This window comes from Lasioglossum baleicum, chromosome 1, assembly GCF_051020765.1.
Source record: "Lasioglossum baleicum chromosome 1, iyLasBale1, whole genome shotgun sequence".
Taxonomy (NCBI): Eukaryota; Metazoa; Arthropoda; class Insecta; order Hymenoptera; family Halictidae; genus Lasioglossum; species Lasioglossum baleicum.
Window position 1 is genome coordinate 20,790,147 of NC_134929.1, and position 16,132 is coordinate 20,806,278.

The 16,132-nt window shown below is 38.4% G+C and overlaps 2 protein-coding genes across 10 annotated transcripts in view; one reads left to right on the forward strand and one right to left on the reverse strand.

The window, feature by feature from the left end:
• Nucleotides 1–536: 536 nt before the first annotated feature.
• Nucleotides 537–5,115, forward strand: LOC143218443 (protein RER1). Of its 8 annotated transcripts, none has more exons than XM_076443777.1 (7): nucleotides 537–632; nucleotides 1,278–1,370; nucleotides 1,619–1,723; nucleotides 1,806–1,902; nucleotides 1,994–2,211; nucleotides 2,285–2,388; nucleotides 4,850–5,115. In XM_076443777.1, the coding sequence occupies exons 1-6, from the start codon at nucleotides 552–554 to the stop codon at nucleotides 2,375–2,377; spliced, it is 687 nt and encodes a 228-aa protein (XP_076299892.1). In that variant the 5' UTR covers nucleotides 537–551; the 3' UTR covers nucleotides 2,378–2,388; nucleotides 4,850–5,115. The 8 variants fall into 8 exon arrangements, with proteins under 8 accessions (XP_076299892.1, XP_076299840.1, XP_076299765.1 ...); XM_076443725.1 differs by having other exon boundaries at nucleotides 2,285–2,381; XM_076443650.1 differs by having other exon boundaries at nucleotides 2,285–2,358.
• The window catches only part of Dh44-r1 (Diuretic hormone 44 receptor 1), a 107,225-nt gene continuing 93,538 nt past the window's right edge, over nucleotides 2,446–16,132 (reverse strand). The window contains exons 5-11 of one of the 2 annotated variants that reach the window (XM_076442304.1): nucleotides 14,367–14,460; nucleotides 14,094–14,174; nucleotides 12,963–13,039; nucleotides 8,006–8,125; nucleotides 6,932–7,117; nucleotides 5,929–6,038; nucleotides 2,446–5,459 (exon numbers count right to left, since the gene is read on the reverse strand). In XM_076442304.1, the coding sequence (XP_076298419.1) occupies nucleotides 5,315–5,459; nucleotides 5,929–6,038; nucleotides 6,932–7,117; nucleotides 8,006–8,125; nucleotides 12,963–13,039; nucleotides 14,094–14,174; nucleotides 14,367–14,460 (813 nt within the window). In that variant the 3' untranslated portion in view covers nucleotides 2,446–5,314. Of the gene's footprint in view, nucleotides 5,460–5,883; nucleotides 6,039–6,931; nucleotides 7,118–8,005; nucleotides 8,126–12,962; nucleotides 13,040–14,093; nucleotides 14,175–14,366; nucleotides 14,461–16,132 lie in introns of both variants that reach the window. The other variant, XM_076442236.1, reaches the window with a different exon arrangement.

Here is a 16,132-nt window from a genome sequence, read left to right on the forward strand (position 1 = left end):
GGACCATTTTTGCAATGGCTCGTTGCAGCTAGAGCATGGGCGACTGAAATGTCGAAAAATTCTAACGCAAACGCGATTCATTTGCCGCGTATCACTAATTCAGCGAACGGAGATCCAAAAGATTACTTTATATTTTGTGCAAAACAACTATGCAAACTTTTTGTTTTGTTTTGAAATCGTGACATGCGGCGTTTTTCCTTATAACAAAAGATTTATGCGGAGTCAGTGATTGCTGTCGGATTTTGCATTGTGTCTCACGGCACAAGCGGCAAGGATCGTTTGCACTCGAATAGAAAATAATATTTATAATAATATAATAAACTATAAATAATATACGACCTGTGGACGGCATTTCACAATAGCGGCACTTACGTTCAAAAACGATCACGAAATCATATCGGCAACAGAGAGGATATTCCAGGATATTCTCTGTCGGCAAATTCTGCAGAACTACCAACCACTTTCGCGTGTTCCTAAAATTCTGGATCTGGAACTGGACATGCAGATCTAAGCCAATCGTGAAGCGACACAAAAATCCATGGTTTCTTCACATGAGAACCAGGCTTAAATCGGTCGTCAGCTTCTGTGACACAACACTAGAAGATAAGTGGAAGCACCTTGCAAATTCTATAGTACGTCTAATCATAGTATGCCATTGATGTTGTGACGTGTAATATTTTTTTAAACTAAATATACGGCGATTTGATCGCGAAAATTGGCCGAACACGTGAAAATACCTTAGGTGAATCGAATTTGTTTCTATCGTAACCACGGATTTCTGTAAATAGTGATCGTGGCCGAAAGTTTTAGAGGTTATGTACACATCCCTCAGTTTATTCCGAGATTTTAGTAACTTGTCGGAAAGCCGTAGATTTTCCATGGGAATCGTTTACAATTTCCCTGATGAAACGTGAATAAATCGACGCACGCGACGTTCCGGATTTATTGCGTTTTTCAGTTATCGTTTATTCGAAAAATTCGATCCAAGTAATGCCCACGAAGTCTTATAGTCGAGCAACCTTGGGATCGTTTCAATGATTGGCGTTAAGAATTTATCGTGTCATTCATTCCCAGTAAATACAGTATTAGAGGCTCGAAGAAAAGTTCCTACGTGGTTTTGATTAGCCGACAAGTAATCTTTTATCATTAGTGTGCTTCCTATAATGTTAACGCGACTCGTTACGCGGCAGCTCGTTCGTTTACTTCCTCGTTTACTTCCTCCTTTATGATTCATTGCAAACTGTTTCAATAAATACGATTTTTTTTCCATGATCTAGAAAGGTAAGATGATGCAAGATGAGCATCTCGGTGGTCCAGCGAGCCGTAATGTTTTCAGTCAAGCACTAGGAAGAATATCACAGGTATACTTGGTAATTAATATTTATTTATGACTAGACTGTGGATCTTCATGCAATTATGGCTTTTGAAAATTTTCAAAAAATGCTAGGACATAAAATACGATAGGATTTAAAAAAGGCTACTACCATGTTTCTTCACTGCCGAGTTTCTTTGAATTTGTCCACAAAAATCACAAATTGCATAAACATCCGCAGTCTACTTATGACCGTTAAGTTACAATTAGATGTACGCTAATCTTACGAACCTACTTACATTGCAGATATATCAAAGATATTTAGACCTTTGGACCCCTCATGTAGTGTCTAGATGGATATTCGCTTTATTGCTAATATTTGTTTTTATTCTGCGTATATTTCTTGCACAAGTGAGTCAAAACTCTTTGAAATATTTCGATTATACAGTTTCAAGGTAATCGTTGAATGTATTCATACATTTTCTGCTTTCAGGGATGGTATATTGTTACATACGCATTAGGAATTTATCACTTGAATTTATTTATAGCATTCCTTACTCCCAAAATCGATCCAGCTATGGATTTCGATGGTATGTTTCTAATATTTACAAGCTGGAATTAATCAATGTCGATTGGAGCTGTATTTTGTACGATGGCTTTGTAATTTTGTTTCTTTGATAGATGGCGATGGACCAGAATTACCTACAAGATCTAACGAAGAATTTAGGCCATTTATTAGGAGATTACCCGAATTTAAATTCTGGTATTCTGTGATGAAGTCCACAGTCATTGCTATGTTGTGCACTCTGTTCGATTCCTTCGATGTACCAGTATTTTGGCCGATATTAGTTATGTACTTCATAACTCTATTTTGCATAACAATGAAGCGTCAAATAAAGGTAAGAGTTAATTGTGTCTTCGCCTGTAACGTTTATCGTAGCATGATGTTAATTTTTAATTTGTCTTTTCCAGCATATGATCAAATACAGATACCTGCCCTTCACTCACGGAAAACCAAAGTACCAAAACCACGAGGATACTTCGAGGTTAATACCTTCAAAGTGAATAGGTGTGAAGTATGTTTGTTGATGGAGGTGCATAAATGTGTAGATTTCTATTTTCCCGATACGATGTGGAAAAAAAAGAATCTTTGAATAACGAAAGCAGTCAGATTCATTTTTTCGAATGACATTTAAAACATACGGAAAATAAGATCATTGCCTTGTACAAGAAAAAAAGATAAGAAAAGAAAGAAAGAAAGGTTTAATCTGCGAAAGGTGTAACGCTAAACAAAGAAAAAAACAAAGTATAATGTTGTATGGTATTTAAACTGAATTATCGTAATATATTTGTATCATAAAACTTGTACAAAGTATTGTTAGGTCTTACATAAACGTGGACACAGTAACAATATGAACAGTACGGAGTTGTTAATGTAATATTAACTTATTATGTAAAGAAAAAAAAAAGAAGTAATTCATATACATAAGATTCGTAATACAATCGCTAATTCATTTCTTAATCTCAGTAGTACCGTTTTCTGCGTTATTATTCCAATGCTATTGTTTGGTTCTTTCGTTTACAAACATTCCATTCGCTAACAGTTGTACTGTTAATTTGCGTTTTGTACTTCTCGCAAACGTTTTCCACTGAAATTTATCATTTCTTAACGACCATCGACAAACCCTGGCTGCGAACTTAGTATTCATTTTTTTTTTCCAATAACGATTGATACAACAAAGTGAGCAACGTTTTTGACAAATCTACGTTTATTTCGTTGAAAAAGAGAACAGCGATTTTTTTCTGAGCGTTGTACTGTAACAGACAGCGTTTGAATCATGTCCATTGAACAGTTTTATTACCATGAAACAATTTAGTTCAATCTAGTTCGATATAAGGTTCAGACTCGGCGTCTGAAATGAAACTGTGTTCTTATGTCAGCACCTCATGGGTATACAATTCGCTAACGACGTGTCGTGAGTGTGTGTGTTTTATCAAAGATATATATATATAAATAGGCTTATTAAAATGGTAGGTTTAAACGACCATACATCGAAACGATACATACCATTTAGGGCTCACCATTAATTCGCCTCTATACAAATTTGTACATACGAACTTGTTTAAATAAACTGTTTTAAATAACTTTTCACGGGGTCGCTGACGCAAAAAACAAGTAAAATAGATAAATTAGCTTGTAAATGCTGACTAACGGGTGACTATTACAGTCCAAAGATCATCTGCTTAGTATACACGTTTATAATTAACAGATTATATACATTTTACACAATACATAATAATCTTTGCTTGTCCTCTGCGGTGTCTTGTATCACGAACATTTTGAAAGTAAACGGAATATTATTATTCAATTGTACAAAAATTACACACACGTTGTACATAGAACGGTTCTTTTGTATATTCTTTGGTTCACGCGAGCTTCTCGACATTTTGACTGATGCATTTATGTTACACACGTACACGTTGAATCTGTACAAAGTATAAGTTCCTCCCAATTATACATGAACGCAAAAATAAAGTTTTATGTCATCAGGTACTGATTGCTCTTCGGTCTTTCACCTTGTTTCGTTTATCAACTGAACAATTGCTTTTTCTTTCTGAATCTTTGGACAAAATCTTTTGGCCCCGAATGAGCGCGATATTATATTATTCTTTGTTACGTTTTAAAGCTTTTGCAGATAAATATGCACACGCATGCACACGTACCGAGTTCCTGTAACACATTTTTATAAATCTAATATACATACAGTACTTAACTATAAATATACAGTATGAACATAAGCTATATATGTACAGACGACTCGAGGAAATGGTGTGTCGAATTGTCGAACGGAAGCAACAATTGTTAATACATATTTACAATATATCATTTTCAACAGAGCTCTCGCGATTAGTAAATAGGAACAAAGTTAACGTAAGCTGATCCAACAGTTTGTTACAATAAATACTCTTTCTTGCATCTGCAGTGCGGACAATTGTTATCATGCTTATTAATTTCATTCATTTCATTACGCAGCAAGTATCGTAGATGTACAAGACAGATTTTTATGTGTAAACATTTTGAATCGCCGCGCAAACACCCGATTTCGTTCTAGTCAATTTACACGAACAAATCCCCAGGAATTAGCATCCTTTTTTTTGTACAGAGGTAGCACTATACGATACAACGTAGTGCTATCTTAAAGGAACATCAATTTGAATTATTTTTTTACGACCATAAACATACTCCACTGTGTTTATTTGTAAGCGCAGACAGAACTGGGTAAAATAACGAGCCATTATCCTCTATGAATAATTCAAAACAACATACTATATCCTAATATACTCTCACAATATATTTTAGTTTATCATTTTTACCCAGTTCGAACGTCAATACATCTCTGATATAAATCGAAATAACTACTCTTCTTACGTTCTCTATACTCTAATCAGACTGTTTCGAACAGTCCGCTAAGTTAGATCGTGTTCCCTTTGTTGTCAGCCGAAAGCGTCTTACGTCTTTTTCTTTTTTTTTTACAGGAGTCCACTCGTGGAAATTTGATGGGTGTCATAGCATTAAAAACAAAAAAAACGAACCGAAATCAATATTACTTGGTACAAAGACGCATTTGTTCAAAGAGAATGTATAGAAAGAAAAGAAAGGGAAAGAACTAAGAGGAAAAGGGGACGCAAAAGTGGGCATGAATGGGCTGTGTGAATGGCAGAATGAGAGACCAGATCGAGTTCGGTCTATTACACGCAAACGGAGATTCCAAATAAAACATGTTGAGAAGCATTGTCTCGTACGTTTCAGATCTTGTAATTTCTCCAAACCATCCCCCTTCGAAAAAATCGATTCGCTGGACCGTTTCTCGTCCAAGGTAGATCGCAATCAATCTTCGTGCATGTCTTCTTGTTTTTGTCTTTCTGTTTCTCTCTCTCTCTCCCTCTCTCTCTCTCTCTCTCTCTCTCTCTCTCTCTCTCTCTCTCTCTGTCTGTCAGTTTCTACTCGTTCAGATCCTCAGAGATGACTTTCTTTGATTTATCCAGGAACGTGGTCGTTGAATTCACGCCGACCACCGTCGTGGTGGTCGTTTCGCTAACCGAGGAGTCCCTTTTCCGATACTGATTCGACGGAGGGCAGTACAATCTGAAAAATCAAACGATCCGGAGCTCGAAAAAGATTTCGATGCAGAGAATTTCGGCACAGGCAAATAATGTAGGCCCCACGGGCAAATTGTAGAGCTTGTAAAACGGGTCGCAGGGATTCTGGAAAAATAATGAGGTACACGGAAGAAAATTGTAAAGTTCACAGAAAAGTATCAGAGCTCGTAGAACAATTGTAGGGTCCATTGTAAAGTAGGGCTCACAGAAAAACCATAGAGCTTTCAGAAGGGAGTTTATAGGAATTTCAGGGGAATTGTGAGATTACATTTCGGAACGGAAGGCTTTCAATATGAAATAGTAATTAGGTATCTCTCCTTGAAAGATTGGACGGTCTAGCTTGAAAATTTCTCTCTGTTCGACGGTGCCAGGTTTCTTTGAACGCAGTGATATAATAGGGGATTAAATACCTTATACTTTCCGTTCTCGAACGGGGTGACCAATTGTTATAATACCTTCTTTCGGTATCCAGATCACGGGCGGTCGTCCACCGTACAATGTGGTGCCTCACTGCGTTTTGCACCTCTGTGTTCAGGAAACAGTAAAACAGCGCTACGAACAGGCCCTGTTAAAAAATAGCCGAGTTAGAGTGGTAGAAAGAATGGGTCGTATGCGTGAAGTCAAGTGAAGGATTTTAAATGTGTGAGCCATAATTTCTGGAGCTAATACTCGGTTCTGTGTGCATAAGGCATTTAAGTATTTGTGTACTCAATCGAATAGAAAACTATGCATGAGAAATCTAGTATTTGCTTTTGTTTATAGTAAATAGCTGCAAGCACTTAATATGTACTGTGTACCATATAGTTAAATATTTTTATACAGTAATAAACACTCAAATACGACAAAAAGAAAGCATAATTTTTACTGCACGATAATTTGTGTTCTTTGAATTGTTGCGATTAGTTGTTTCCTGATAGACCCTCGCAGCTTCGACTCACTTTCTATTTGAAAGAATTTCATAATTCCATTTGTTTCGAGGATGATTTACTATTCCGTCTCGTGTTACAGAACAAGTAGCTAATTTCCAATAATAATCGAACAAAAATTTCGATACAGATTTAACTAATAGTCGTCTTTACTATAAGCCACATGTTCTATCGATAAAATAATTCAATTTGAGAGACATCGTCCGACAACATCGCGTAGTCACAGACGATTTTCTTGGACAGAGAATCGAGTTCGTTGGTCCGTGAAATCTAGTTTGAAACTGATGTTTAAAGAAGTTCCAAGTACGCCGGTGAGAGCTAACTTGAGAACGAGGTAGATCGGAAAGTCGCGGTCACGATTCCACAGACTCCGGTCCGAAAACAATTTTAACGATCGCTAGCGAACGTTGTAACAAAGGGTGTGTAGTCGTGCATTCAATGCGAAAGCTGCGAAATAATCGTACTCGACGAGTTGTTTCGAAGTTCCCGGCGGGAGTTCGCTTTGTAACGGGATGCTTGTGTGTTGCGTTACCTGGGAGGAAAGTAATACAGCGCGAGTGTAGGAGAACGCATTAGCAACCTGACCCTCCGTGGGTCCCGTCAAGACGAGCACGTATGTCACGCCGAGGAGAGGAATCAACACGAGCAACGCCTTGCTCGCTTTCCGATACTGTTGCGTCTCGGCGTTCGTCGCCGACCAGAGTTTCGTTATCAGCACCTGCGACAGAGAATCGTGGTCGTCCATTTACAGAAAGCATCGTCGATTCCCGATAAGGACAGTTTAGCACCTTTGGCTCGTTTTGTCTTGTTGGACGTGCGATAGAGATCTAGCCTGGGGCGTTTGGTCACCGAGTTGTTCAGAAATTCTACTTATAGCCTATAAAGACGTTTCAGGACCCTTTCAAATGTATGGAACGTATAAGTAAACTTGTAAGATCCGGAAGAAAACTTATGGAGTCTATAAAAAATGTAGAGTATACTAACAAATTTTAGGACTCGCCAAAAAATTATAGAACGCACAGAAAAAATTGTGGGACCCTTAGGATGGATGCAGGGCTCACAGAAAGATTCTAGAGCTAGCAAAAAGGGTTCTAGGGTTACCGGAAAAATCGTAGGGCCCAGAGGAAGGACGTGGGACTCACAGAAAGATTCTAGAGCTAGCAAAAAGGGTTCTGGGGTTACCAGAAAAATCGTAGGGCCCAGAGAAAGGACGTGGGGCTCACAGAAAAATCGTAGGGCTTGCAGAAGAGGCTGTAGGGATCCTAAAATATTGGAGGGCCCATGAGACAGACGTGGGGCTCACAGGAAAATTGAAGAGCTTAGAAAAGAGACTCTAGAGTTTCCAGAAACATTGTGGAGCCTGCGAAAAAAATTGTAGGGGCCCTAAAACAAATTTTAGTCTCCGTGAAAAAGTTCGTAGCAAAAATCTACGCATTGCCATTGCAAGATCTATCAAAAGGAATTGAAAAGATTGTGTTAATAAAAAAATTGCAGGCTTTTGACACAGAAAATCTATTGGAGCACTCTCGACCAATGAATGAACGTTTAGATCTCGATGGGTTCGTCCGGTAGTCGGCAATAACGAAATCAATGTGCGTCCACTCACCCACATAATCATGAAGAGGAACACCACGTTTACGCAGAGCACCAGAATGGCCGGGGCCTGATAGAACCAGTCGTAAGGATGCGATACCATCCAGGGACAATGCTTCCCCAGCACGATTTCCTGCGAACCGACAACGGCCACATTTATTACATCGGCGTGCCGTCGTAAAACTAGGCCAGACTTTACGACCGGCACACAAACATTGACTTTCTTTCGGTGCACGCGTGTCGCTCGTTTAAATAATGTCTTATCCTTATCGGCGACTCATCGAGCTGTGTTTTATCTCTACGCTACGGTGCAATCTAATTTTCCTGCTTTCTGCAATAAACGATTTATCAGGTCCGATCCCGCTGCCCGGGAATTTTCATCGATTCGAATTGAAAGAGAAGAAGAGATTCTTGTGATATAATTCTACTTTACGTTGAAGTCTTCACTTTACGTTGCTGTGCAATTTATTAAACGTACAAATTAATTCGTAGCCCTTAAGCGAATCATTTGAGTTTTAAACTTTATTTTGAAGTCTGGAAAGTTATATGTATATTTTGTCTCTACGTCGCTGTGCAATCAAAACTATTAAACGAATCATTTGGGCCCCGTTTTAGATTGAAACATGATCAACTGAGATTCAGATCTAACTTCATTTCGAAATCTGTCGCTGTGCAATCTATTAGACGCACAGATTTAATTCGCAGCCCTTGAACGAATCGTTTGAACCGCGTTTCAAATTGAAATTTGTTGCTGGCTTCGTCAGTCTCCCAGTGAACGTATAAATGTATTTATAATGGAGATTATTTTGTAGATGAGGAATTATTTTATATACAGTCTGCTCGTTGGTGAATGAATGGGAACCATCAAAGCCAAAAACTAATATCTGCACTCCCGCCGTCTTTTTATTATATAATAAATTGTCAGATGCACAGCCGGAGAATTTTCATCAAAATCGAATCGAAACGCGTCGATGGTCGTTGGAATTTGAAAAGAGAGAACCGTGAAGCAATTCGCGCCGCGTTTTTCTACGATGTCTCTCTGTGCAGCGTTCGGCAAACGACAAAGCAGACGTCCACGCGATGTCCGGTTTGAAGTCACGATATTTAACCCATCGCTCAAAACGTCGATGACTGCCGTCCTCTCGCGATACCCGAATTCCTATGTAGATATACTGTTCGACTCGGCACTTCGGCACACGTAAAAAGAGTATGTGCCTGGATCAGTTTCGGTGATATCTCATTTCACGAAATTCTGAAGTGAAGTTAAAACTTGGAGGCAGGAAAGTTCGTTATGAGCGAACGAACGATTCGCCCGCGGCTGACGCGATCCCGGAATCCTGCGTATTTACCCGAAGACCAAAGTGTTCGAGCGTTCAAGAGCGCTGAACGGTTTCCCGATCGTGCTTCACTCATTACGCTGTTGGTTGCCGATGCGTTTTCCACGGCGCATTTTTTCGTGCCAGTTTCCTACATTTCTGCGCGATTCAACGTCGACAAAAAACATAGTTTCTGAATTTATTTTTGCAATTACTATTCGCCTTTTTGCAAAAAACTGTTCAGTCAAATCGTACATATGTATCTTCTGTGGAAGTAAATTACAGTAAATAAGCAAAAAGTTGTTTATGTACAGTTTTGTTAAATCAATTTTCTAATTCTCTACTGCACAAGTTTTCTTGTGCATTTCTAGTTTTTGTAGAATGACAATTAGACAGTGGATTTTTACGTTTACCACAAGAAATGGAAATATTTTATGTTGCATCGTTTTCAACTCAATAGAATTGTTAAGAGAATAAACAAATGTCTACGTGGCTCCTGTATCTTGCGGTTCGTACAATTTTTATTTTGCAGAAAAATCCGCAGTCTAGTGATAAAACACTGTGTGATATTAAATTTTAGGTGCTTAGGAGGCTTAGTGATATTGCACAAAACTTGACAACGTTTTCGTTGAGGTATTATGGTTTTCATTGTATCTGCGATGCAGAGACAGCAAGTTGGCTTTTATCGAGATAATGCACCGCTGTCTGCATTGTATCTGCTCTGTAGAAGCGATAAATTGGCTTTCATTGAGATATTGTACAGCTGTTTTCATTGTATCTACTGTGCAGAGACAATAAGGTGGCTAGGCAGAGGACTGCAACTCTGTGATTGGTCTTTGACAGTCCCCGCTACTGTGTACAAACTTTGTAGCTATTAGAGCTTGGTTATCTCCGAATAGTATATTGCTCTTTAGTTGAAAATTGTCCTATTAAACTAGTAAAACTGTCCCGTTTTAAACAATTTTAGACATGAAAAAGAAAATCGAATGAAATAGGAAAAATTCGACTCGAGTCTTTCATAAAGTAAATTTTTATAAAATCCTGAGGGAAAATGTTTGTACTAAATTTCCTTTTTCACCGGAAAATATAATGGAATTTTAAATTGAAACATCTCCTCCGGGACATAACCGTTCTTCACTTTCCAAATTTCATCCACCCTGTCGAATCAATATTAACAGATAAATAATCAAGGTTGTGAATAATTTCATATTTTTTAAAAATATGTTACATCTGGCACATCTACAACAATGATACTAACAGTTAAAGCAAAATCTGTAATTAATTCCTCGGAGCAAACAAGGTCTACGAATCTCAGCAACAATGCTACCAATAGAATCGACTGTTCTGCTATCAGTATGAATTTTTCGATAATCTCTCTCGTATTATCTTCCCGAACCACGCTACCCTAAGAGGAAGGGGTGGCAATCATCGATTCTAACGGCGACAGCCTCGATCAACGTTCTTGAACGGTCAATGCGTCTCTGTCATCGGGACTATCGACTGATCCTTGACTATCTTCCGACCCACCCCATCATCCCTTCGGGTCACGTTCCTCTAGCGGTGCGTTAACACTGATCTCAATTCAAAAATCGTGCTACGCTTCCTTGCAATACTTCCACATCGTTTTAGCAGCTCAAACATTCGTATCAGAATGCGATACAAAAGTCCAGTGGTCAAATTTATCCCTACTGCTCTTTTAATAAAAGTTTTATCACCATATTCCCGACATTTTTCTCGTTAAAAAGACTCCAAGCACGAAACAGTTTGCAGTATACAGGGTGTCCCACGCAACTGAAACAGGCTGTACCTCCTAAACGGTCGGGAATAAAGGAAAATGTTATAAGAAAAAGTTGAATGGCATCAGACGGTGCATACTACGCAACTAATTTTATGCACTTTTGTGCATCGGTGCATCAGAGAAATGCAACTGCACTTTTTTTAAAAATGGAAACCTACATTTTTGACTGCACCAATCGATGCAGTTTGTTGTGCTCTACATAAAAGTATTAACATACTTATGCTCTAAACTTATTCGTTAAGAAGTTATCGAAGCTAAAAGTTCACTGAATTATCTCGGTCTCGGCAAGTGTTCCGGCGTACCTACGTTATGTTCCATTATAAATCAGAGAACTTTTAGCTTCGATAACTTCCTTGAAATACTATTTAATATTTTAGATTTTATTTCGCTTAAAGAAAATAGTATTTTACTTGAACAATCTGAACCTCGAAATAAAATATTTCTATTTGAACAATTTAAACCTCGAAATAAAATACTTCTATTTGAATAATCTGAACCTCAATATAAAATATTTCTATTTTAACAATTTCATCCACAAAATAAAATACTTCTATTTTAATAATCTGAAACACAAAGTAAAATATTTCTATTTTAATAATCTGAAACACAAAATAGAATATTTTATTTTTTGCGTCGTTATATAACCCAATACTTTCAGAAATCGCATTACTTGTTTAATATTTCTTATTTTAACAATAATGTAAAGAAGAAATGGTACTTAATAGAAGAAACTATATCATTTGCCACATTTTCGTTTTATTTTTTTGTTTGACTGCTGCTATTCGCATACGACAAGGTGCAGCGTTCCAAATTGGAATCTGTTAGGGTGCTCCTTCGAGGATACAGAATCAGTCCAGCAAAGCTAAAAAGTCTCTCAACTGGGGCAAAGGAATAGCTGTGTTGTATTTTAAAAATAATGTTTTCATGTATTTGTACTTTGCAATACTTTCAATTCGTGTATCACTATCGCTCAAATATTGAAATAATTCTAATTCTGCAATGTTTGTATGACTGATATCATTTGTTTCTTTTTCCATAAGGGAAAAAAAGTCATCTACTTCTTTGATCGCATGACACTATCATGAATCGGGTTCATGAAGTCCTTCCTATTCCGAAACTGCGTATATCCACTTCAGTTCACAGCATGTGCCTACTGAGGTTTGTAGATGAACATACAGTGTATCTTATCACCAGGACACTATTTATACTCAGAAATCTATTGAATGCGAATCATTATTTTGAGCAATAATATTTAAAATTGAAAATAAAGACGAAGTCCAAATATGTTCAATATACTTAAAATAAAATACTATTTTCAAAAATTACTGCATCAAATAAAATATTTTATTTTCAAAAATTACTGCATCAAATAAAATATTTTATTTTCAAAAATTACTGCATCAAATAAAATATTTTATTTTCAAAGTTGTACAGACACTGTAAAAAATAAATGGGATTATTTACTATTTACTATTTAAAATACTATTTTCCCCAGCTCTGACTCATTCGGTAGAACCTCGATTATCCGAAGTATCGGGATAAACTTTCCGCGGATATTATGCGCATCTCGTACGTTGTATTCCGAGAGCTGCTAAACCGATTCTGGGACTCGAAAATCGCCGGACGGCCCGTTATATATCGTCAATTTGATCCCGTCGATTCCAGGACTGCTGTTTTCCGTTGAGAATAATGTCGAGTGGGAACGTGCGAACGGCTCGCTCGAATCACACGGCCCCCAAGAGAATCCTCCCTTTGTTTTCCTTGCGGCGTTGCTCGTATCCGAGGTTTGCGCTGGCCATCGACAGCCAAACGCGTTTCTGTGTACCCGCCCTTAGCGCCGCTGACATTTCCCTTACCTGGTTCGCCTGCACCATGATATTCTGATCGAGCGCTTTCGCGATCCCCCAACCGGCGATGAACAGCACCGGCATCCCTGAAATTTAAGTCGATATGTGATCACACTGTGCAACCTTCTCTGCTTCTAGCTACCTTTTTTACAGAGCTCGTCTTGCAAATGATCCCCTTTTCGTTAACTATCAGGTGATCAAAGAGGTTCCTGTTGTTTCGAGTAGTACTACGAAATACCCGGAATTTTCTAAAATTCCGTAAATATTTGTTGAGATAGTTTCAAGCATGTAATCGAAAATCTCAATCTTCAAATAGTTTTAAGAAGTTCAAGAAATGTAATCTACTCCGGACCAACGTGGCTCTCGTTATTTCAAGCTTTGAGTGGCTATTAATTCACAAGGAAGTAGGTTAAAAACCATTTTCGAGAACAGTGATAAAATTGAAGGAATTTTACTCAAAAAGATTAAGTTAGAGAATTCTTTCGAAGAACGAAATTACAAAGATCAGTAGTAAAAATTCAAGGCCCATAAAGATTCGAAAGCTATCCAGGATTAATCGCGTAATCAAGTCTTAGAAGTCTATTTCGAAAGCCCACTTAAGGGTTAATACTGCGCTACTCCTTTATGGCGCTCTATCCGAACGCTTATGGCAGCGTCGTCATCCCTTTCACGTTACGAGCCATTCATTCCCTTTTACTCGCTTCTTTCGTTAAACTGCGGATCCGGTGCCCTCAAACAGTGTATTAAGCAATTCAATCTGCATATTATGCAGCTACTGAACTTCCACAAGTCAGAGATTTGCTTTTATGTCTTTGACGACATCCCGAACTAGGTTGTTATACTATTTTCAGCTTATTCAAATCATTAAAAGAACAAATACATTTTTATTTCACATCTGTTTCTCGCAGCTAATCGAGAACATTTTCATCCTGCACACGAACCCGCAGTCTAAGTACGAAATAATTGAAGATTTCAGTTTCTGTGTCTGCGACAGTGTTTTCTCAGATCGAGTCTGTCTCGAGGAGGTTCTCAGAAGTTTGCGCGATTCGTCGAGCGACGTTATTATTTTCTACGGCGTCTCTCGTCGTTGTTTTCTTAGTTTCAAAGGACAAGAACAGTAACAAAAGTGTGAGTCGTTACCCCAGCCAATGACGAGGCACAATCTCAGCTTGATGTTGTCCGCGGTGAAAGTTTTCACGACCAGCAGAAACAGGTACAACCCTGGAACCAGAGAGGGTGAGAGAGAGGGTGTACGCGTTCATTCGGTCCGATGCATAATTCATCGAGAGAGAAAACTAAGTTATTCGTGCCGGCTGGCTCCATTAGCCGGTTACCACTGTTGACGGTCGTTAATTCGCCGACTACCGGGAGCAACGAGGGAAAAAGTTTTTCACTCGAATGACGGCTTATTACCTTCCACGAACATCCAGAAGTAGTTGGTCAGCTGGAAGTAGTTCAGCATTGACAGGAAGACGATGCAGGTCGGTACGTCCGGTTGCATTGACACCTGAACATCATCATCATCGTCATTATTATCGGTACACAGAACGAAATTCAGTTCTAGGTGGAGCTAGAGGACCAAGAATTTCAACTTTTCCGAATGTAATACAGTAAAAAGTCGCGATAGTTGTCAACCAGTCTGTGTTCTGCATGGACAACTATTGCATACCGACATTATTTCTTTATGACTGCGTCTACCGCGCCGTAGAGAAGAACAGCATGTAAGTACGGATCGAAGAGAACACGCGGACCTTTGAACTGTGCCGGCGACGGCGACTGTCCGCGACACTTTCTTTCCCATACGCTGTCCTTCCTTGGCCGACAGTGGAGTGGGTAGGCACCTGACAACTATCGCATACCCGGTCGTTGACAACTATCGCGACTTTACTGTATTATACAATCCCAACAAAAACATCCTGTACACAGGAGCCAAGTTTCTACGGCCGTAAAAAGTTGTGAGATCAAACAAAATACGGCCAAGTTCGTTAGCTTAGAAATACCTCTTGCAATACTGAAAAAAGCGTTTGTAAAAATTAGTTTACAAGAACGCTATTTAATTTTTGAAGAGTTACATGGAGGGCTACATTATTCAAACTTGGCCGCTACCTAACACCTATTATGGCCATTGGTTTAAAAAGTAACGACCAAGTTTGAATAATTTAGCCCTCCATATAACTCTTTAAAAATTAAATAGCGTTAAAGGAGGTATTTTTCGCGATCGCACTATTTTGAAAGAATGGTAATTATTTTTCTGGGACGAAACACTCCACCTTTGTTTTCCTCCAATAAAATAGCATTTGGCATCTTGCTGATTCAAACCCGAATCGGAAGCGTTATATGGTTCGAACTCGGACTATAACGTTTCATGCCCCTCAAGCTATATTCATTTAGTGTAGAAATTGATCGAACCTGTGCGCTGAGAAAAATAATTACCATTCTTTTAAATAGCGTTCTTTTAAACTAATTTTTACAAACGCTTTTTTCAGTATTGCAAGAGGTATTTCTAAGCTAACGAACTTGGCCGTATTTTGTTTGATCTCACAACTTTTTACGGCCATAGGAACTTGGCTCCTGTTTACAGGATGTTTTTGTTGGGATTTCATCAATTTTGGTTGAAATTTCATCAATTATCAAGTAGCTATCAAAGAAAAAAAATTCTTCTGTAATCTGCAAGACAAAATCCAAATTCAATGTATCGAAGATTAACACTCTGCCGGCGACGCTCGGATCCGTTTGCCCCCCGCCGCTATAGACGATACTCGGTGCAGTTTCTTTTGTCACAATATGACAGTAGTTTTAAATTCCTCTAATGTTTCTACTATTTATTATATAATATACAGATCCGCTGTCTAGATATAATAGCCTGATCGGTTTGAAATCGCGGTTGTGTCCCTGTATAGTTATTCGATTAATCCTAAATCGCGATGATGTCCCTTTATAGTTATTCGATTAATCCTAAATCGCGCTCACAGCACTTTATAGTCACTCCATCAGCTGCAAATGGCAAGTGTCAAACTTCTACACTAATCAAATCAGTTCTAAAACGCGGTCACTACCCCTTGTAGTTGCTTCTCGTTAATCTGCTTCACAGCTTACTATAGTCACATTAATAGCGTCAATGGTGAATAGGGTTGTCTAGTATATGCGCAGCATAGCAACAGGCCTGTAACACTATGGCA